General features: G+C 26.5%; 1 protein-coding gene across 1 annotated transcript in view; it reads left to right on the top strand.

The window, feature by feature from the left end:
- Positions 1 to 26,071, top strand: part of LOC132929609 (head-specific guanylate cyclase) — a 237,184-nt gene that overhangs the window by 154,938 nt on the left and 56,175 nt on the right. The window contains exon 10 of the mRNA XM_060995082.1: positions 21,229 to 21,367. Within this exon, the coding sequence (XP_060851065.1) occupies positions 21,229 to 21,367 (139 nt within the window). The remainder of the gene's footprint in view (positions 1 to 21,228; positions 21,368 to 26,071) is intronic.

The raw sequence follows: 26,071 nt of genomic DNA, 5'->3' as shown, positions 1-26,071 counted from the left end.
ATGAAAAATAAGCATAAATTAAATGTTCTTACAATTAATTTTTACATTCTTACAAAAACAAAAGTATTACTAAACAAACTTTAATGACAGATTTTTAAAAAAAATTATTTATTCATTATTGTAGTTTATTGATATATAATATATATTATGTAGAATTAGTACTTTGAGTATTCAAATTATGTATTTTAAGCATTTAAGCATTCAAGTTTTTCAATTTTTTTTAAGAATTTTAATAAAACTCAATATTTCAATGTTTTTGATATCTTGAACTTTTACCTGCCCCCCCCCCTTTAAATTTGACATAATGAGAATTTACTATATTTAATTTGACAATACAAATATATTTTGTATTGTGTTCATATTAAAATCACCTAAATCCTATTTATTAAATCCCTGTTTAGGTATAAAGTGTTATCTACGTAATAAGTTTAACTAAAATAAGACTTACAGTGAAAAATTTTCAATAGGTATGAACTAAAACAAATACTGATATTACTAATTAAACTGTAATAACACGAAACGTCCGCCTTCCATTTTAATAACATTGTATTTATACAACTAATTATGGAAAGAAAATGTTAAACATGTTTTAATATTTTATCAATAGTATATTATAATTATTAGTAAAACAGTTTTTTTTTTATCATCGCCAAAAATGTAAAGCGATTGATCACAACACAATCCCCATAAAGTTTAATAACGTTGATTTCACAATAATAGTCGAACATAAATGTATTGGGATTATACAACGTATTTCAAGTTAACTTTACAGTGATGGCTATCTGCTTCATTTTAAATAACATTTTTCACACAGTTTTAAAATAATATATTAAAAACTTGTATGAAGTTTGGGCCGCGTAATTTTTTGAAACAAAACTATTTATGGAGTATTTTATCATCTATATGATATGATATCAATCATTAATAAATCACGATATCGGCCTTTATTTATCAGAATAACAGCTGCTCTTGGCATTTAAAATAATGAAAATAATTTTTGGTGCTGGACGCTGAGTTTTATTGGTATCGCACTATTGCATAATATGTATTTAAACTTAAACGGCGGCTGTCGAAAAAATCGTAGGTAATTCGCATTCGGCACAAAAATTCTATTATGTCCGCGCACGTACCGCAATAAGTTGACGGGACGATCATTAAATTGTATCCATCAAATGCGGTATCGATTCCATATCAATTCTTTCGTGTATTTTAACATGTGTGTGTATGACACTTCCCAGATTACCTCGGCCAAAGTTGGTCGGTTTGTGCTTCTTCGTAATTCGAATTATTACGGTAGTGCGTCGGAGAACCGAACGGCTAGCCGTCACCGCGTGCTCTTATTACGAAACGTTATCGCAATCAATTCCCATTGCTGTCAAACTCACGGGGATCGTCTTATTTAATATTTTATTTATTTATTTATTTTTTTTTTTTTACTCTCATTCAATTCAAATTACGTCTTCTTGGCCGTTTAATCTCATTTTCACGGATTCATGTTGAGTTTAATAATGGAATTTGAACGAATAAAATACAAATCTAATCAAAATCGTATAAAACCTGAAGAATGAGTTGTGAGTTATTTCCAATAGACCAAATAATACTTGTAAGTTGATTTTAAAAATAAAAAGATCACTATCTACGTACGTTTATGTATGGAATACTTCAGTAGTAGGTTTTAATAAATAACTCAACTGGGTACCACATATATATGTTTAAAGTTCGATTTAACGTGAATTCAATATTATTTCTGACTTCAGTTATACTTACCAGGCCAGAGTATCATTTTGATTTGTCACTATATTCATTGAATGAATACACAATTAATGTATAAATAATCAATACCATATTAATGTGTGTATAAAAATTCTCGATTGATAAAATTGTTTTTCTGTTGTCGTTAATATTATAATATTTTTGGTATCTTTTTTTTCATACCGGTGCAATAAAACAGTTGAACAGATAGATACGAATTTTTTCAGTCGGTCACCGCAAAAACTTTAAGTTCTCACTATATAATGAACTACTATAACATTAATTAATAAATATATTATACTTCTGTATGTCTAACACATACGTAAACCCACGACCACTACCGCTACTAATATAGCGTTATAATACCCATCTCAACAATGAATAAACGTTGTTCGCACACGCCATTATTCCACGGCTCGACGACATTGGCTGTGCGTGTTGACACACATTCACGTTTTAACCTCGTTTACTCAACTCACCGCCAGAAGTAGGTGTCCGATAAGTCGTGACCGCGGTTTAACATATTATATTAAAACATTAATCTCGCGTGTGATCATTGATCCTATTCGTCCCGTGGTTTACCGTAGTTCAGTCGTTATATTTTAGCTACTTAATAATAATAACAATAATATCATGTTATTATTATGCTCTACCGATATTCAATAAAAAGTCTTCAAAATATTTTAGTCCACTTTTTCTCGTGTACATACGAATTATTGTCGTAGTAATATTATATTGTGGTGTAACGCGTTAACCCCGTTCGAAATGTAGACATTTTGTTAGGCACATTCAATTTGATCAGGATAGCTGCCAGAAGAAATATAGGTGATATTAAGTCATCTTATAAATAGGTCAATGAATATTATAGGTATGAATAACTGTCCGAAAATACTAAATTGTTTTAATGTTTCTGACACTTGTTGTCAAACTTGTTCTATGAGAATATTTACATTCTAAAAACTACTCATAGTATGGTGGCACGTGTTAATAAAACGACGAAATTTAGCTAATTTATTTATACATTTTAATTGTATTGGTGTCGTCTTTGAATTATAAATATAATTAATTAATTAATCTATAATATTATGAAGTTTAAAATAGTTATCGATCGGTGACTGACCTAGATTAGAACAACAATAGTATAGATAAATTCCTACAAAATATGTCTATAGCTGACATTTTAAATTTCTTTTCGTTTATATAATTAGCAACAAATAAGAAAAGAAAGAAAAAAAAGTTTTTTTTTTAAAGAAGTATTTTTTTTTTAACTAAATTAACTTACTTGACGAGATTTCGTGTTGAGTTACGTGCATTTTATCTCAAACATAATACTATTATTTAGTAGTTTTAGTAAAATAAACTGTTTAATTCACACGTAGTTTTAAACCCGTTTTACAAAAGTAGTTCTCTAATTGCATTGTCTAACATTCTATTTTACGTCTCTATAATCTATGTTTTATCACAATAAATATATATATATAATAATATTTATATTTGTATAAACTTGGAAAAGTCGCTTTTGTATTGTGTTATTTTAAACATCATCTGCTTGCTCGAATATTAGTTCTTATATTTATCTTACAAAACATAGTATAATATTTATTTATTACTGACCTAAGTCAAATTACAAGATAAAATGCAGCAAAAGATATAGATTTTTTTATATATGTAGAATATTAACTAATCTCCTGAACTTACACAGAGATAAAAGACAAAAATAAAATAATATCCTAAAATTATATATAAAAAAAAAAATATTCATGTTTTTATTTCCTGTAAAAAAGGAAATTACAGTGTTTGCAATTTCATTCAAAGTTTTAAATTAAAAATAATGAACACGTTTGTCATTTTCAATAACTTGAAGAGCAGATATTTATCTTTAAAATAAAACTAATTGAATATTGAATAACATGAAATAACAAAGTTCATAAATTATAATATTAACATTCAAATGGTGTACATGATAGTAAAATATTAATTTCGATTATCAAATACCTATAATATTATATTAATATTATTTAATTTCTTTATATATTTAATAATATACGATAATCATTAAACAAAAATAAAAATACATAATGTATGTGTTAAGTTTAATCGCGTAATACAATTTTACTATACCTACACATTTTTAGTAAATGTCTATAGATATTTTAAATATCATAATATTTCATACGAACGACCTTTACATAGAAGTCACAGTAATACTAAAAATAATTGATTCGCCGTGGTATTTTGTACCAACGGAAAAATGTATATATTACGGAAATGAAAATATAGTATATTATGTATAACCCAAACTCGACGAGTTTGGTTACAATTTATTTTTTTCATTTTATATTAACTGTAAGTCTCGATATTAAATTTCCAACTGGTATTATTCAATAATAACTATGATTACAACTAACAATAATATGAAATCACGGTCATACAATTTTATTAAAAAGTATAACACAATAATCTATTCGAAATTTTATAATAAAATTATCACAATATTTCTTGAATAATTATTTTTATATGTATTTAGTATAGATACCTAATACCTCCTTGTTTCGTTCGAAAAAATAGTTAAGATAACTTAGAAAAACAGTTTCGTAACAATCGTCGAATCTATTAAATATTATAGGTTAACATTATTTTAAAATTTGCTTTGATCGGAATTCATTTTTTTCTTTTTCTTCTTAAATAGTGATTAATACTACGTACATTTTATAGGTTTTAGAATTTCGGCAGATGTATTAAATATTCACTACGTTAAGGTAACAACCGTGATAATATCGTTTTCAAATACACTTGGACTATTATGCGTCATATACTCCTATATTATGAAATAAAATAAAAATTAAGCAACTTGATAATTTATATTGTCATTTCACACAAATACAAACTGCGTGTATATTAATCTCTCAGTAATTATGATTGGTAAAAATGGTCCAAATAACTAGTTTATGAAACACTAAATCCAATATTATATCTACTTTATATTATTGTAAAGTTATTTTTAAAGACTATTATCTTTAGTATTACAATTTTAACATCTAACTAGAAAGATACTTGTTCAAATTTTGAATTAATTACACATAAAATTTCAAAAATATTATCCATTAAATAATTTAAAGTAAAAAAGAGGATTCTCAATCGAAAAACAGAAGTATGCATCGTTACATTACAATCCTTAAATAGTATATTATTTAAAAATTCTAAAAATCAGAGTGATCAGATTAAATCAATTATGAAATTAAAAAATTGAGTGTAAATATGCTCAATTAATCGTCGTATGTATTTGTGTGTAAATTATATACAGTGCGTTCGTATCTTGATAGCACCGTACTAACTACAACTAAAATATAATAAAATAATAAAAGGGTAGACGAATTATTATTATTATTTTAGTACTGAGTGTTGTCTCTCAGTTTGAGTTTACCGAAATTGGTTGGCATCAGTTTTGTCAAGTAAGTCGTAAAATATACCCACAGCCATGCCCGCCCACCTACTTGAACCACATGTCAGTGATCTATTAGAGTTTACCCAAAAACTGTTCTTACCGCGACTATATTAATGAATTAAAATAAAAACCGAATATAAGCTACAAGTACAGTATATTAACATTAAAATATAATTTTACGAATAAAATTATATTTTAAAATATTTTCTAATTAATCGTACAAATGATAATATTATAGTACGTGACTATTGACTAACAGTTATGCACTTTTGGGTAGCTAATATAATTCAAATAATATAATAATAGCTAATTACGCAAAATAAAACATTATAGTTATTGTTTTGTTATTTTTTCATATAAATAAAATATCGCTGATTTTCTTGAAGTTTGAAATATTCATAATAAATTATATGATATGTATTCACTATAATATATTATAATAAACATATTTTTATTTAATACTTAATAAACTAGATTAATTAAAATATTTAAAAACAAAAATTGTCTTTCGGATTTATCTACTAACGGCGCACTGGATAAATATTTAATTTTTATGAATAAAGAAAACTATGGTTGGTTTCGCAAATCAGAATATTGATAAAAACCCAATGTAATATGAAATGTATCTGACCTGGTTTATGATACAACGCATTCGTCCTATGAACTAAAATGGAAATTTCATAAGTAAAATAGATTTATTGAAATTGCTGTACTTCCGATCTGAACACATCCGGTGTATCTCAGTGTGGTATAAAATAACAAACTATTTTAGAATAACATTTTTTTTTCCAAAGAAATAAAATTATTATTATTCAGTAACGGTTGACTTGATTCCATTTAAACTTGTTGCTGTTTATTTTTATTTACTCCCACGGATTTTTGATCTAAGTGCAACACAGTTATATATAGTATATACATATTTATTATGTTAAGTAGTTTTATATTTTATTTTTTTTTTGTTTTTTAACTTCAACATGTGGGCCGTAACCAAGTTTTAAATAACTATATATTTTTGATAATATATTTCATTTGATTGTATGAATCAAATAAAATCAATATAACTACAATAATATATTAATTAAAAAATATTCCTTTTTTAATCATATAACTATAGTACTATTAATAAATCAATTTTGTTTGTTCAAATATATGGGACGCAATATGTAGGTCACAAAATTATTTAATATATGGATTTTTACTAAAATGTATTGCGAGTCCATTCAAAAAGTTCAACTACTGCGTTTCTAAGGTACTTATTTAAAAAGAGTAATAAAGATTTTAAAACTGTTATACTTTACATAGGTACTTATAATTTATTTTAAAATAAAATTATTAATAATTGTCTATGGCAAGAAATATATTCTATTATATATTAAATATATTTATAGCTTTAAGTTTGACAATTTGACAATTCACTATAATATTAAAACTAATAGCAAGAAATTAAATTCCAGAATTTAAATATACATATATATTATGTTATACGTTAGTTTAAAACACATCCAAGTTAGCCCTAAGTACCTATTTAGATAGTTTAAAATTGTATCCCTATGAATCCATGTCTATTCAATAACTGTTAAATTTTGGTTAATTAAATTCAAACAATTAATTACTGCATATTACTGGTAGTATAATATACCATTAATATATTCTGTCATAAAAAGCCATTTGTAAACACTTTTTTTCATTTCTTTTAAAGTGTATAACGTTGTCATTCATGCAGAAATATTTCCCCCTTGAGATTTTTTTTTTTTAATTTTTATTTAACACTTAAATATTAAAAGTTATCACATAAAACACCTTCCATTATAGTCAATCAGCTTTATAAACATGGTGTATATGCGGTTTTCAGCCAAATACTTCAGCTACTCTTGAAAAATAAAAATTCATATTATATTTACCTAATAGTTTAAGTGAAGTTCTCAAGAGTTGATAAGATTACTTCACTATTTCCTTCAATACTGAACGACTAAAAATTGACTATTTTCATATCGGATTTAAGCAAATAGCAAGACATTATAACTACTACTACTAAAAAAAAAAAAAAAAAATACAGAAAATAATAAATTTGCGTGGAAACCTTTTATATGAAAATAAAGCAAACACTAAATTCAAGCATACTTATCCATATCCCGTATTGTCGCTTACCCTGTCACAACCATCACACACCCCACTACCAATAACTTAACAAAATGGGAACATTTCTCTCAGTCGCCGTGACAGTGGTGTCTTATTACAATCATGTTTGTGTGGTTTCATCATATTTCCTTAATTGTCCTGTCCTATGCAAATAATTTAAACCGTTAAAACGTTATTTTTACTAATTATACCATTCAGGTTTTATAAAATATTTATAAATTACTGTGTTAAGTCTACGACACACTTCTGTCGATTCGAGTTTTATTTAAGTATACTTACTCGAAACTTCACACGCTGTTTTATATTATTCAGTTTTTAGACTGAATATTTTGATGTTTTAAAAAAAAAAATGTAAACTGTATTAAAATATTAATTATGCATTCTGAGAATTGAAATAAATTTCAACTTCTCGAGTTATGTTCTCATTAAGGCTAATATTCAAGAATCAAAAGAAAATATTTTGGCAGTAATACGATTCTCAAAGTGAGTTTATTCTAAAAAGTTGGGTAAAAAAAAAAGTCCTTATGGAATAAAATATCAGTCTACTCCGAGAATAAGATAATAATGAAACGTTGAAACGTTATAAATGAAAAGAATTCGTTATGTTCAGAAAATGTACGCACACTAACCTTACACGAACTGAAACGACGGATAAACAGTAAAAGGAAAAAATGTAAAACGTATCGCCAAACTGTGTGTATATAGAGTATACGTATATTATATAAGACCGTAATAAGTATTCAAACATTCTTACGCATATTTTATTGTAATGTATTTTTTATTTTTTTTTGTTCGATAACAATTCGAAGAGCTGTAAATTTCGGATAAAGGACTAATGATTAACATACTTTTACGCCAAAAGGGATGTCGAACGAACGAACGGATAAAGCATCAATACGAATATAATAATACTCGGGAACCTACAGCCTCTAATAGTGGGCAAAAAAATGGTGATGTAAAAAAGAGGAAAATATTGAAATGAAAAGGGAAAAAATACGGTTCGAAAATATAATATATTGATAAGGGGAAATGTAAAAGACCACGGTTTAGCGAACGCGTAGAAGAAAAACGGAAAAGAAAAGAAATCGGCGAACGAGCCGCGATTACATGTCGTGGAAGATGATGATTTTCCGGCGAAGTAAAAGTGCATAATACTGTCTATCACTATATAATATATATATATATATTATATAAGTGTATAAGCATAGGCAAGTTGGTACTCGTCGGAGGGGGGAATCTTGTGGGATTACTTCTCTATTCAGACCGTACACGCTCAAAAATAACTCAACATTTGCCTCGCCTTATATTAGTAATGCGGTTCTAATGCTTTTGAATCGAAACATTATCAATGCACTTGTTTTATTCATAATATATTCGAGAGCGGAAAGTTCACGCGTACAACCGGCGTGCTATTATTAAACTACACGACAACAGTGTGTGTGTGTGTTAAAATTATAATAATATACATTTATACATTATATTATTATAATTCATGGTTGTATAATACCTATCTAACCAATTAAAAACGCTAAACAGTCACCATCGTCCGTCAGCGTACGGTTACACGTCAAAACCGTATATTATTTATAAAATGTTCAGGCGTACGAATTTTTGGCAACTGAAATGCTACCGTCATTTTAATGAAAGCAGAAAAATAATGATGCATAAATATTTTTATAACATTTTTAAAACGTTATTTAGTATTTTGCGTTATATAATATTTTAAAAACGTCTAATAAATTAATAAGTTTAAGAATAAAAAAAAAATAATAATAATAATAAAATAATATAAGTTTACACGCAAAACACTTAAATATTACTACCCCAGTCAACTTTTGTATTTTTTAAATAAATGTTTTTATTTAAAGCACTTCAACAATAACACTAGTTTCTTAACTTTTTTATAATTTGTATTAGTTTCATACTCCAAGTATATGCCTTTGAATGTTTTAATATAACGTTATAAAAAAGCCTATTTTGGTTTAATGGTTTTTCATTTATGTATATTTTTTTTTTTAGAAGAGTTGAGATGGGTAGCATAATTGGATAAGTATATCCACTACTACTTAACACGTTTCCTTATCTAAATAACCAAACTTTAAAGTTTAAAAAATGAAAATAAAAATGCTGTTTGTCCAATATTTCTTACACGTTTTGCTCATATTTTTATAAAAATATTTTTCTGTATAATATCAAATCGAAAATATGAGATGCCTCAAAAGAATAGGGAAAACTAAGTTCTATTAATTTATTGTAAAAATATAGGTAGATAAAATTAGCTTATGTAATAAATTGGTAAATTATTAGTAATTACTTAAAATTATAATATTAAATAATAAAACTTTTTATTTTCAAACAAACAAAATATTTATAAAAAAAAATCCATAAATTACACTTATACAACCGTATAATATATTACGATATATGTTATATTATATAAGTTTTAATAGTACCTATCCGTAATATTACTGTAGTTTTTTAAGCTTAAAAATTAATTTTTCGTACGTATAAAAACATATTTTGAAAGTATAATGTTCGTTTTAGTACCTATCCACCAACACATGTTGTGTTTTAATATATTTTTTTAAGACTCGTTTTTATTCAAGACTGCTGCCTATTTCTCTTGCCAAAACTGAGCAATTTTAGCAGGTCGTGTCAACCGAGTCGAATCATTTCACCCGATTTCACATACACACACACACACACACACACACACACACACACACACATATACATGCATATACGTACATGTATGCGTATACGGATATTACGCGCGTTTTTGTGAAATCGATCGCTAGTGCGGTACATATTATTATAGTTCGTCTTTAGCGCAAATCGACGACATATATTTTGCACACGGTACACTGTGTACGTCTATATTATAGTATTATTATATATATCAAATACGACTGCTCGTTTTGCACGCTCTCGATGCTCTATGTTTTACTGTCGTACGAACAATCATGGAAAACCGAAAAATCGAAATTTCCGTACGAGTGCGTATATAGTGTACCGATGAGTGCATCACGAACGTTTGGCAGAGTCGCACGTAATTTCGATGTACAAAACTGTCAGATTTTCCCGACACACTGACACTATACGGCTGCTATAATATTATCCCCTTTTGCAGCACGTGAGCTGTTCTGCGAATCGAATATGCGTCGCGCAGTCAGCCAGGTTGAGAATGGGATTAGAGTGGATCGCTATTATTTCCTAACTGTCGACTGCGTCGTTATCTCCGGCAACTTTGTTGTATTGCCGGACGTCGTGCATTACGTATGCTGAGTACAAATACGTGTCCCAAAAATCGTATGCACTTAGCGTTTGGACTTAAAATGTTTGTAAATAATTAAAAATTTAAAATAAATGTTAATGTGTTCAAAGACTAAAGACAGATTCTTTTTCTGAATATTAAATTAAATACAGTCGATTCTTATTATGTCGAACGTTGCTATCTCGAACTACATTGAAATCCCCTTGAAACTTCCATTACATTATAGAGTTTTGCTCTCGATAACTCGAAATAAATTAATCATTTATCGTTACATCGAGTACACAAATAATATCAAGTTATTCAGTATAGTTATTATGATTTCACGCGTTGGTAGTCAATATTCGTAATTATTCGTACGATATAGTTATATGAAAAATAAGCGTAAATTAAAATATGACCTTACAATTCATTATTACATTTTTACAAAGACAAAAGGAATATTTAACAAACTTTAATGACATGTTTAAAAAAAAAATGTATTCATTATTGTAGTTCATAATATTTTGTATGCATGTATTATTAGACAACTATTAGTACTTTAAGTATTCAAATTATGTATTTTAAGAATTCAAATTATTTACCAACGTTTTAAATTTTTTAAGAATTCTAATAAAACTCGATACTTCAATGTTTTGAATATCCCGAACTTTTTCCTGCTCCCCTTGACATTCGACATATCGAGAATCTACTGTATATACGTCGTATTTCAAAATAAATTAAACTTAAAATATGATAATGATAAAGAATAGTGATACGATAATTGTAAGAATTTATTTTCAAAAACTTTAATACTCAGAGGATAAATTGTGTTTACAGTTAAAATATTATCCAGTTCATTATGATATTATGAAATACACGTAACAGTGTAACACTCAGTTTTGGAATACTTGAACAATAATAATACAGAACATCAGTTAGGTAATACAAAAAAAAACTGTTTTATGCAAACGAACGTGAAACATTGACACCGCCCTCACTATGTTATGTCAACCGAAGATATGTAATAACGATTCTGGAGGATAATATTGAGCATAGTGTGACGGTCCTATGGATTGTTGTGACCTACCGAATCATTACACTACGTGCCACCATTACTTTTGGCAGCTGTTCTAGGTGTGAGAAGAAATGTACGTGTAATATTGTATGAAACGGCGTGGTGTCTTGTGATGTATGAGTATATTGCTGTAGTCTGTAACAAACGCTTTCGCGTTTGCTTCGTGTAAGTGTAAAGGAGTCCGATACGTATGACACCATTTGAGTGCATTATTAAGTGCGTAGTACCGGACCTTATATTTTTCAAGTTCCCGATCCTAAAAAACAATAAACAATGTGGGATTTATATTCGTTCGATAAAAGTCAAAATATGACTGAATTACCTACATAAAAAAAAAAAACAATAATAATTAAATTCAAACAAAGGTCTAATATTAAAATATATTATTATCGGTATTATTTGAGGAATGATTCGCTTATCGTTTGGTTTCGTGAATTATTTTTAAAATATCGTATCTGTATAACACGATATTATGTCGTAATATAATATAATATACCTGTATGTATGTAATTCCATTACAGTATGTATACAATAGTATAGCTGAAAATTATTTTTTTCTCTTTGTATTTACCTTCACTCTAACTTTACTTTCTGAGAACATAAATGTTGACGTCATTAAATACTAACAATAAACACGACTCACTATGATAAGTTATTTTTGATTTAGCATGGGACCTGACCATATACGTCTTATAATAAACAACTAAGTTATTATTTATATATATATATATATATACTAGTTACATAATTGTAGAAGCCATACATTTTAAGATCAATATTGTCTTTGCCCCAAATGTTCAAAACAGCCTTACCTATTCGTGATCAATATGCGTTAGGTTGCTGTCAGATCATAAACGTTTTCGGCCCAAATATTAATCGTCCGAATTCACCCAATAAACGTTTGGCGTATTTTAGTAATTAAACAGTATCCTAATTCATCATCGATAAAGTATACACACGTGTTTACCTCAATCAACGTGCTGGGTTAACCCGAACCTTATTAACGTTTTCTTTGATGTCAGTGCGTGCAATAAATTACATGTACAAGCACAATGGATAGGATAATACACTTCAGCGATAGCTTTCACTTTATTGAAGAGTATGAGATAGCTAAAGTGTGATTTATGAATAATTTAAAGATTTCAAAAAAAAAATAAAAAGTTTAATAAAACTCATTTTTATTATTATTAATATATTAAGCTCTAAAATATTCGTTGGTTACTTTAATCTACTTTAATCTACGAATTTCTCGGCAATATCACGTTCTGTGTTGAGTGCAATAATTCTAAAAGACTTTTACATTTGTTTAATGCATTTTTAGAATGGAATTATTTTTATTTTTCTTGATAGAGTAAGTCGAAAGTTTTTGGATTTTTATACACTTCTAATATAGTTTAAATTTAAATTCATAAGGCTTTTTTTATTAGTTCTTGATTCTTAATTAATTCATAGTTCTCAATATATTATTTTAAACAGTTTATGTTTAACTCTTATACTTAGAATGTAAATATATGTCGTGATTTTTTTCCACTATGTTTAAATCAATTCAGTAGCCATTATTGTATTTCAAGGTTCCGTTTTAATCATTAATTTACGGGGCTTATAATTCATCTTTACAGTGTTTATGACGTATCTTTGAACTTTCGAAAACTGGCTGAGTGAATCAATTTTAATGAACCTTAGTCTCTATTAATATTAAAACTATAAACATTTCACTCAGCGCTGTTTGAAACGTTTATGATACCTACGTATTTACGAATTGTCCGTTCTGAAATCGCTACCCACGATATTATAATATAATAATAATAATGCGCATGTAAATACGTTTTGCGCTTATAAGGCTATTATTTATACATTAACAATTATTAGTTAGTATTAACATAAATACTTCTTAGCTTTAACTTCCTCTCGCCTCGTTCTCATCGCAAACATCAGATGTTCATTGATAATTATTTTAGTTGAATCCCTTCGTTCGAGACGAATTGTATCTTAAACATTAAATTACGTAATGTGTACACTATATTATTATTATTATACTGTTATAAAGCTTTGTTTCGACTCAGCATTTTAAGTTTTTAATTATAAAAAAGTTTTATTTTTATTTTCAATTCGACGTAATCAACAATTAAAATATGCGCTAAAAAAAGTTCCCCCTTTCCTCATTTATAAGTCAGTAAATTATGAAGTATTTAGTCAAAGAGATGTTTTTAACTTTAATTACGGAATAACTTCAAACTAGACACTTCTGAACATGTATTTTATGATCTCGTGTTAATAATTAAGTTTGACCAGATTTATAATAATTATTGTTGGCGCCATGAAATCTTTTGATAAACGTCACCTAGACAGCTGCCATCTGCCGTAGTGGCTCTGTCATTTTATCAGTAATTATTACAGATTCATAAATAATGTAATATATTATAGCAACTAAATAATGGTGAACAACAAATATCGATTTTGCTAAAATAGTATTATAAATTATAATGTTTAATATACGGTAATACGCTTTTTAAAATAATAATATTTATATTTTCATTATTTTATTTTTTCTCTAAACATCGTTATTGAAATAATTTCAATCACACAAATTAATACTTTCGACGTGTATTAATCTAGAAGACAAGTATTCACATCACACAGACAAGCTTAAGTTGTATATATTATGCCTGAACCTTTAGTCGTTAATAGTTTCCGTAATCCCCAATTCCGTTTAACACGCAGAAAACAAAATGGAAAGCAAAAATGAATGGAAAAATTCCATAGTTTTCTTAGCACGTCTCTCAATATTTAATGAAAATAATAATGTTTAATTATGGTAGTCCATTTTATGTTTGAAAATAATTTGATTACAATTAATTACAAGTCATTAAATCTCAATACTGCAATGTTTCAAATTCTATAATAAATGATGCTTTTGCACGAATGGATCTATTCATTTTTGTTATAGTATTGTGTAAAAAATAAAACACAACACAAATCTGAGAAATGAGACAATACCGCCGTTTAAGTAAGTTTGCGTTCGTTTCGTTACCTCAAAAAGGACCGTTTGTCGGGTCCACCATGTTTCGTTTAAATTCTAAGTGATATTGCAATCAATATTCTTTTGAACCCTTATAATGTGTGCACTCGTTTGTATTGTTTGTGAGCCAGTGTAACATGCCAGTGGTTGAAAGGACTAAAGGCCGTCATAATAATATACTAATGTTTTCACGAAGGTGGCGGACATCTGACGAAAAACGGTTGGTTCCGAAGAAAACTCCGTATCAACTCGGAGACGGTCATATTACAGTTCTTAGGAAATAATGAGTGCTCACGAATTCCACTCGAGAGGTAATCCAGTGATTACGCGTAAACTTTTAAAAGCCACACAGAAACGTTTAAACGTAACCTCCCGTGAATAATACATTTGTACGATAAAAGAAAATGCTTAGTATAATACATTCCTGTTCCGTATAATAGGCAATAATTATTGAATAGGTGGGTTCTGTTAAATTGTATCGCGTTCAAACGAGAACAATTATTATGGCTCTGTTAATAATTCAATGTACAAACACATGTTATTATTATAATAACGACAACTTAAGGGAATTGGAGAACAATACTGAGTTCGATTAAATAGATAAGAATTATGGTGGGCGTATTATATCAGATCGTACGTGTATAATAACAGAGAAATCGAATCTGCTGAACAACAATTTTGTTTCGAAACTCGAGTGGAATCGAATTAAGTATTTCCCCACATCCCAAAACAAACTTACCGCCGCCTCTATCACGCCACCAAATTTCAAGTTTCTTTTTCGTTTTAACGAAACAATGAAAAATATAATCACAATTTATTAGAGTGATAATTTTGATAATTTTAAAGTAATCATTATGTTTTGGTTTTTTTTTTTTTTTTTAGTATAATTATATAAATAAAGATACGCTTGCAGGATATTAAGAATGTTTGAAGTGGTAAAACAGAGTAAAAAAGAATAATGTTGTATACCCAATAGAGTACAAATATATTTATTCTAAACTGTAACGAATTCGTCATTATGTCGGGGAAAGAATAAAATCAATAAATATTCAAATACATTATTTTTAAATTTAATCTTGAATTTTCATGTAAAATCCTACTTATAAAGTATTATAAATATCGAAGCTTGTATAAACGAAAGTATAAACAGAGTATGTATTATAGTTTATTATAAGTAGGAACAACTTATGTGTATAGGACATAACAAAATTTAGTTCAATAATAGCAGGCGTACTTATTTTATAAAACATAATGTATTCTATTCTTGTAGAATATTATGATATTGGACTTATAAATAAAATACTATTTAAAAAAAAATGAATAGAAAAAATCTGTTTGTCAAGTTTATAACTTATAAGTTATAAAGCTTTTGATGTATTAGTTATTAATATAGAACAATATATTGAATGTATTAACGTTTTTAACAGTTTTATAATAAAATATCCTTTTTTTTAATAATTAAGTTAATTTCTCTAATAAACTAATAAAAAAACTTGCGTTTTTCAAAACTTTAAAAATGCAATTTATATAAATTATTTTATGTCAGGATTATTTAAATCTTTACTGAAATTATTTAACTATACTAAATAACAACTATTTTGTTCTTAGCGATCAAATTCAATCAGGTTCAACTAATTTTTATTATATAACTAATTTTTATCTTTTCTTGTTACATTAATAAATTATATCATTTACAAATCTTAACTTTAATTAACTCTTACAAAAATAAATCTGCCTATCTATGTAATTGTATTAAACAATAATATATTGTATATTTATTACTTAATTTAAAATATTTATGTTTTGTGAGGAATAATTATATGAATAACTTAAATTTTACACGATTGTAAATCCATCATTGACTTGAATATATATAAAAAAAAAAAAAAAAAATTTTATTTTAAATAAATTATAAATATTTTTTCAAAATATTAAATTTACCATTTGATGAGCCAGTCAAGAAGTACTTGTTAAACATTCAATACAAAAGTGCAATGTTTGTATTTCTATAATTTAATTGATGTTTAATGAGATTGAAAAAAGTTGAACCAGTATTAAGAGACTGGAAATTCTCTCGCTAGGCAATTACCTCAACGAAAACTAATAATGTTTTAGTTTTTATATAACCGTAAATCGATAATAAATCATTGTTTTCATAAAATGAATTCCATCGAGTTTAATTCTCTTCAAATATAATTTTTATAAAAGTGGATGAGCTGTTAAGTTCATAATATAAGTATTTATTACAATATACACACTATGTAAAATTGTACAATATCATTTGTATAAATATTATAATTACGTCATAAAAAAACATGAACATTTCAAGCTACAAATATATACTTCAAAAAGAGTGATGAAAAAAACTGATCCGATAAAAACTAAATACTTCATCACTCCGCTTAGGATTTAATAACGATTTACAATTATTAAATATAAAATATTTTCTAGTAAAATTGTACGGATCAAACAATTCACAATTATTTAAGGTTCTAGGAATGAAACTATATTATATTATATGGCGTTCCAGTTCGAATAATGTAAATACAAATAATCGGAATTAAAGTAATCTGCAGTAGGTATTTGTTTTTATGTCAACCAGGGTACATGCAACGAGTGTTTTTTGCTTACAATTTGCATAACTATGATTTAAATTACAATATAAATGCATTTGTATTTAATTTTATCTGTTCGGCAAAATTGTCCAAACCACGTGAGCGGTTTATCTAAATTTGTTTATATATGTATTATACCTGTAGTACCTAGGTATAGGGTAATAGACTTTGATCACATGAAAACCGGCTTTTATTAATAATTACTATCAATTCGTTTAAAGTAGATGATATGATAGATATCTAAAAATTGCGTACCATTTAAAATGTAAGTTTATAAGTTCAAACGTTGTTTTTTTTATTGTGAAAAAATAAAATAGTCTGCATTTCTGTTTGTTTTGAATATAAATATAAAGAAAAATTCAATTTATAATTTGATCGGTATACATGGATTATATGTTTTAAAATATTTATAACACGTGTTTAATTTAGGTACATTGAGTTAAAAATGCTTTGATGATAATCTCAAATATTCATGAGCGACGATGATCACTTGAAACGTTTTCCACTTAAACGCAAGTGTTTAATGTCCGTACAAATTCGTTGCAATCAGATATTATTTTGGCGAGTAGATTATAAATATAGAAAGGCAATTTATTCTCTGGAATTAAAATATTCTCACGCTGAATATTACACATTCATATTTCGTATTCGTTTACTTGACGAATTTATTTCAATGATTGTACAGGGTTCAATTTGAAAAATTATTAACTACGATACTCTCGAAATTGATTACAAATTTACAAAACAGTTATATCGCGTAAAATATGATTATGGTGGCGGAGAGATATAATAATAGTATTTGGAAACTCATTATTATGGAAAACGTATTAAATTGTGTGAAATGTCAGTGCCGAGGTGAAATGACTATAATAGCATTATAAAATATCCATGATAATATTATACTATATATATGTATATTATGTATATCACCATATCGTTGTATGTACTGTGTAGTCGTGCATTGAAATGCATAATACAACCTACGCACTGTATATGTCACCGCGAGACTATGCGATGTTATCGGGCGGCCTAATTATTTTCTTTAATTTTTTGTTTAAATATTTCTCGAAATATAATAATATACTCGCATAAAAAAATCATATGCATCAGTGCAACACAATACAATGGTAGGGCAAACACTTGTTGAATATCCCTCGCCCACGCCCGCGCCTGACTGGCGCTCGTCCAATTAATATTTTGTCAGATAGTGACACAAACTTTCATTTTGACTCGACGACATATTATGTACAGATATATATATATATTATATATGTGTGTGTGTGTGTGTACAATATACAAATATACATGTATATGTATAAGTATATTATCATTTATGTATACGATGCGTGCATAATACTGCAAGTGTATTTCATAAATTATTTAAAGAACTGCCGGAAAAGCCGAACATGATAGCAGCTATTATAATACATTATTATCTAATGGACTGCAGATTTATAACGAGTAACGACATATACATAATACTGCGTATACACGAATATGCTAAATTATGTATTCTCAAACATGTATATATATAAATTATTTAATTAACCGTTTATATTATTATGTTACGAATAAATATATATTCTTCATCGGTATCACGACAGGTTATTAGGTTATTATTATATTGCAGACATGGTGACCTGGTAATCGTTGAACGAGATGTATTATTATTAAAATGATTTCTGTGCATAGCGTCATAATAATTAGGCGAATGTCGAAACGAAAAAACGATACGCCAAAACGATTTGACGCGAAACGCGGTGCTCGTATTTTAAATGTGAAAATATTCACTGTTTTAAAACGACGAGCGTCCTCGGCGGAGAAACGGTTTAAAAATAGCGTCTGAAAATACTGACCGCGTTTGACTGCAAAACGCTCGTCTTGATGAACGTAATAATGCATTGAAAAACTGTTGTCTCCGATTTACGAATAAATTTTAATTTGACATTTTTTTTCTTATATAATTTGTATTATTAGATACTTGGTATTTGTTAAGTTTAACGAATAATCGTAAAACTGCATAAATTCTTTGAGTAATCATCGCGTTTTTTGATTCCAAACAAGCCAAGCCGTATTATCGGAAACTCGCTGTTAAAACAATAAAGAGGCGTTGACCAATATTGCGTTGCCGATTTGACCTTTTATTATAGTACCATAATAATAATAATGACATCAACTTAATATTACCTTGGTAACCCTTTTCTCAACCTACTGACTAATTACCCCATACCCTTATAGTTTATAAGTTAAGAGTGTTAAAACTTATTATAAAAAGATATACAGATTTTTTTCTCGAATCAAAATGTTCTTATATAAGCCGTATGTACTTCGTTGTTTCACAAGCCTCGTGTTTTGACCTCTTTTTTGAGTTTGGACAATAAAAGGATATTTTGGTCAAAACTAAAAGGCTAATTATTCATTTTGGGTGACTGCAAGTTCACCACAAGATTAGTAATACCTAAGCGATTCACACGTATGTGTAGACTAATCATACATTCATACTTCAAGTATAATAACTGTCCATCATGTTCAATTGGTTTTTTTTTATTATTTTTAAAAATAATAAAATATATTGGATAAAAATATTATAGAAGTACATAACAATTTATTATTTAACGCTATTTTTAAAGCTGTAAAAACTACTCGCCACGCTTACGATGAGTTATTCAACATAAGTATTAGGTAGTTATATAATATTGATAATATTATTAACAGTAAAATAGTAGCGTTGTACAGTGTATATTAGTACTGAAGTTTCATTTATGACTCGAGCAAGTATTGTATACAGACCAAATGCGTCACAAAGGGAAAAAAATCAACAATATTCTCAAATAATGACGTTAAATTAACGAATATACACTATTACACCATATACACGGACGTTGTAAACAATATTATATTATTATATACCCCGGAAAAGGAATTTACAGTGGAAATTTAGACGGAGAAGACAAGAAAGAAGAAATAATGTCAACGAAAAAAAAAACAGTACACAAATCTTTTTAAAAATATTTATTAAAAATATATATCATGGAAACATCACACAAATGCACTTAAAATCATTGAGAAAACAATTAATTGTACTTGCGTATCAATTTTTTTATTTTTAGTTTCCATTTAAATGCTCAAAGAATGGGAAGTTGTTCTAATGCGGTTTCACCCTACCGCGTGTTATGCTGATCTAGACAGCGGAAAAAGTTGCTAAAAGAAAAAATAACACATTTTTTCATCCCCCACGTTTTATGAGATTAGATTATATTTAATGAAGCATATTATATATTTGTGTTCGTTTTGTTTTAATGCACGCCCATAAACATTGATATGAATAGCAGATGAGATATTCAAGACTAAAATATAACCCTTATAAATATTATGTGTGTTTGCATATTAAATAGTTGTACAACACATTATTTATTATATATCATATTTTATGAATACTGAAATTTGAGTACAATGTATTTGTTCATTTTTCTTAAAAGTAAACAATCTCAGAAAAAAAATCAAACAAAATACAAATATCAAAATATCAAAATATATTTCAAGATTCATATAATATAAACACGATTTATATTTTTCTATGATTTTTTTTTTTAATTACAATGAAATATTTTTTATTATTTATAGTTGAAAAAATAATTCTTGGATTTAGGTAGATAATTTATAGTTATTTTTATTTTCCAAGCAAAATAACACGTTCAGAAGTTTAAATCATTGAAAAAATAACTTGCATTGACAAAATTCTTATCACTCGTCACACATAATTTATAAGTTATTACATTAGATTAATATTATAAAACTGAAAAATGTTTAAAAATAAATAAAATAATAACCTAAAATTAAGAGGTATTTAATCCAACTATAAATATTGATTTAACTTAAAAAATGTTTTTAATCTTTTTGAGTCATAATCACAGTGTGTATTTTTTACAGGATGGCCTTCGGAGAAGAATGGACAAGTTGAAGAGTTCGATCGAAGAAGCCAATTTGGCCGTCGATAAAGAGAGAGAGAAGAACGTCAGTCTTTTGCACACAATTTTCCCACCAAATATCGCCAAAAGGCTCTGGCTCGGTAAATACTAGAATAGTTTGTCATTTTCATATTTTCTTATTTATAATTAGTTAATTTAGCATCTGCTCAGAGCTCATCCTCTTTAGAAAAAAAGAAAAATCATAATCATAAACCTTTTGTGTTGTTCACTTTGATATACGATACTACTTTTGTTTATGCTTCTAAAGTATTTATTTTATATATTTCAATACTTTAATAAGAATACATTTTATATTAAGTATTTTAAATGTATTATTAATACTGTATGAGCGTATACATTTTGAAAAATCAAATACATTTAAAAAATTCAAAAGAAATATTCATCATAAAATTTAATATAAGACTCTTTAGAAGAATTTAATCTATTTAAAAAAAATTTCTCCTGAAAAGTTGAATTAATTTTTTTTGGCCGTTTGAAGAAAACATTTTTATGATTTTCGATATTTGTCCGTATAATAACTATTTATACTCAAACAATTTTCTTTGTTTTTTTTGAATCGAAAAGCAAATAATTGAAGATACTTGAAACTTTTACCAAATATTTATATTATGACTGATATTCTATACACGGTAAAATTTTTAAATATTTCAATTCGTATAAAACATTAATAAATGAAAAACTATTTTCTATAAATATCGATTAAAAATTAATTTCTAGGTTGAAATTCTTTAAAATGTAATGAGGGACCCAAATACGTCTTTTTTATGTGTATAAAAATCATTGAAATACTATATATATTTTTTTTTTTTGCATTTGAAGTTTAAATATTTTAAATTCTTCAAAATCTCAAAAATTTACAAATTACAAGTATTTGTTAGTTAAAAAAATGTATGAAATCTTAAATTTTTAATTCTGAAGTATAAAATGTAAATACAACGTTACGTTACATATAAATATTTAATAATGAAAATCAAAAATTTAAGAAAATATACAAGCTCAATTATTTGTTATACATATTAGAAGCTTAAATATGAACAAAATTATTACGTATTTTAACGGTGAATTAATGATATTAGTTATTTTATTATATTTCAAAAAACATTATTCGTATATACATAAAATTTATATATATATATATCATTCATTTTACTATATAGTGAAATTAAAAAAAAATTTAGATTAATTTTAAGATATTATCAGTCTACACTATGAATATATTTACACTATTTTGTAGCATTTACAGTAAAATATTAGTAACTCAAAAGATAATAACAATAGTAATATAGTAAAAATATGATTAATAGATTTTTTTCAAAAAATGTACTAATGTTACTAAAAGTGAAATAAAAAACTTTAATAGCTATATCAAAAAACATATCATGAAATATACTTTATGATATTGGTTGACTGTGGTCCATTCACATTCGTTTTTCGTATACAATTATATATTATTGAATTCAAATTTAACACACTCATTATAGTGACGCATTTTATGTATAGCAGAGCAGTACCAACTTGTCTATCATTTGTTTGTTTTTATTTTTTAGTTCAAAATGAAGTCGTTAATAAAAAGTTTTAATGATACTTAAATGTGAAATTACAAATTTTAATTAGTAACAAAATTAATATTTTTAACTACTTTTACAATTAAAAAGTATTCAAAATACTTTCTGAATGAATTCATTTGTGCTTTATTTAATTACAACATTTTAAGTGTTTTTTTTAAGAATGTTTTTGCCAATTATTATAATATGTATATTACTTCTATGACAGGTTGTTTCTGATCAATAATGGGTTCAGTGTATTGATTTTTGGCTGGGATGACATTTAATACATCATGAACATATTATAATATATTAAATAAATAATAATATAATATTTATTTAAAATCATATATATAATTATAGATAAGTACCTAATTACTATAAATACACAGAAATGGTGTGGATTAAAAAAATATATATATTATACTGTACTTTTTATAAAAAAATACAGATACAAATACTAAAATATTATATTATTATAGATATACGTGCATAATATAGTTAAATATACTTATGTAATACGTTGTATAATATAATTTGTAAATTTTAATGCAACACATATGCAGTATTTTTTTTTAATGCATTGATGATAGTGTTATAGTTTTTAGCTTTGTTGAACGTAATACTTTATATAATTTCGATGAAAGAAATGTAATTCCAAACAATTTTAAATCCAATAAAAACTCTCTGAGTTCAAACGCTTCCCGTTTTCTACAACAAATATACGAGACAAGGAATTAGATTAATATAAATTAAATTAAATTATCTTTAAATTTTCTAAGATGTATTCTTGAAATTTATAAAAACAGATGACTTTCAATATAAATTAATATACTATCGCCGTTGAAAACGAAGTAATAAAATATGCAAGACATGTATGAAACATTAAAGCGACGATATATATTATACATTTCATACATTATGTAAACAAATTTATTATTAAATAAAATTATCCTTCATTATTTTATTGCGATACACATGAATACGTCAAGCCGTATTAACATTTGAAACACGGCGTCATTCGTGACCTATAATATTTACTAGAATTATAATGGCACTAGTAAATATTTCTTATATAATTATTATTAAAAATAATAATATAATTATTCATTAATTTTTATTTACATAACATTTTAAACAACACTAGATATAGACATTAAATATTAATTATGCATTTTATTATTATTAAATAACTATATTTAGTTATGTTTTTGTTATTATAAATGTACTTATGTCATGTATAATTTATCAAGTACGCTGAATTTGAGCCACGACATTTATCTTAACAATTATATATTAAAAATATAAATATTATGTTTTGCTATTCAAATAGTAAATGCAGTATACCTTTAGGAGTTAAATATCATTTAAATGTTTTACAAATTGCGTTATGTAAGAATAATATGATGTGATGACTCTACTTCAATCTGTTCGTATTATTCATATGTAACAAAATACTTAAGTACATGACAACCTTAAACAAAAATATATACTTTACTATGCTAAGTCTGAGATTTCAACTCGAATGTTTTTCTTTGTTGGTTTAAGAATTTATACATGCATTGGGTACATTTTCTTAGTACCTCTTAAGACGCTAGAGGTTTTTTCTATCTAATATATTTCAATATTTCAATATTGTTCAAATATGATGACACGGCGACCTGCATAGATAATTTAGCTACACTCCGGTCTTGGGGAGCATTGTTCTAACATCACATAACAATATGTTTATAGATTTTTCAATTATTTTATCAAACTATAATACATTTATTATATTGTAATAAATGTGAAATTTAAAAAAAATAAAATAATTATTTATTTTATAAATATTAAACTCTGCTTAGCCTAAGATATCAACTGAATGCAGTATATATTTTAAGAAATGTCACATTCATAAATGCATAGATAGATATTTTTAAATCTAGAATAATTCGTAATTGTTACGGTTTAATTAAAAATTCATTTTTAATCAAGTTTATATTTTAAAATAATATAATAAATTAAGAACAACATTATTACTGTGAAAAAACGTAAAAATTATAATTTAATCATTAATCATGTACGCTAGTCTTTAGAAAACGCGCGGGTATTCAAACAGAGTATTATTTAATATTAAACGTTTGAGATCATATAGCTACGAAAAAAACAATATTAAAAGTAGTTATATCGAATAAAATTTTTTCGGAATATTTTATTTATGAATTGAATAATATAGATAGGTACTGCTTAATGTTAAACTTTGTTTGTTAACCATCAAATTAAAAAAAAAAATAGGTAAAGATAGGCAAGTGAGTACCGCTGTGCTGTGCATTAATTGCCGATTGAGAAATTATTACGGACGTGTTATATTCAATAAAATATAATTGTACACGAAAAACGATTCTGATCGGAGACGGTCTGTAAGACTATATTGCAAACTATATTTCATGGTATGTGTTTTTGATATACATAGGTTTTGCCTAAAAATTCTCGTTTTTACTTGATTTTTTTTTACTTATGACCCCTAACGTATAAACTAGATTCAATTTATTGCCAGAAACAATCCCTATTTTAAAATATCGTAGCATTTTTACTGTCTCAAAGGTGATTAAAAATAGAATATAATACACACATTATAAAATCAATACATTCATTGCTCCGCTCACAATTAAAAAAAAAATTCAAACAATAGATTTTATGCCGAAATTCACTAGCAATGGAAATAATTATTTTTAGTAATATTGTTTTGTGAGTGAAAAATGTTCACGTAAGCGCGATAGGTTTGATAAAAGTGTCCGTTTTGGATATCTTATGTGGGTATCTGGTCGCTTACTTTGGGTTCGTATATATCAAAATGCTAATCGAAAGTAATTTAATCGATTAATGTATTAATGCTAATCGATTTTAAACCAGATTAATAAAATACAATATAAAATGATTATATTACATTTCACTCGATCAATATATTTTATTAGATGTATTAACAACTGTTGCGAGAATATCATCACGCCTAGTCCTCTTTTCGATCAGTTCATCAAAATTACATTTTTTTTTTCAATGTAATTTGTAAAACTTTAATAAAAAAAATCATATAATTTTAACATACTAAAACTAGGTACGCAATAGAAATAAAATATATTTCATGCAGCACTCTGGGCGCGTATTTACTATAATATACTACCCGTGTAAAGTTATCGCATGTCGTGTGCGTGTAACCCGTGGCAACGAGAGTGGAAATAAAGAAAAGAGAAAAACCGCTCC

The sequence above is a fragment of the Rhopalosiphum padi genome, chromosome 4 (assembly GCF_020882245.1).
Source record: "Rhopalosiphum padi isolate XX-2018 chromosome 4, ASM2088224v1, whole genome shotgun sequence".
NCBI lineage: Eukaryota > Metazoa > Arthropoda > Insecta > Hemiptera > Aphididae > Rhopalosiphum > Rhopalosiphum padi.
The sequence above is the reverse complement of the archived record's forward strand: the minus strand, read 5'-3'. Positions and strand labels throughout refer to the sequence as shown.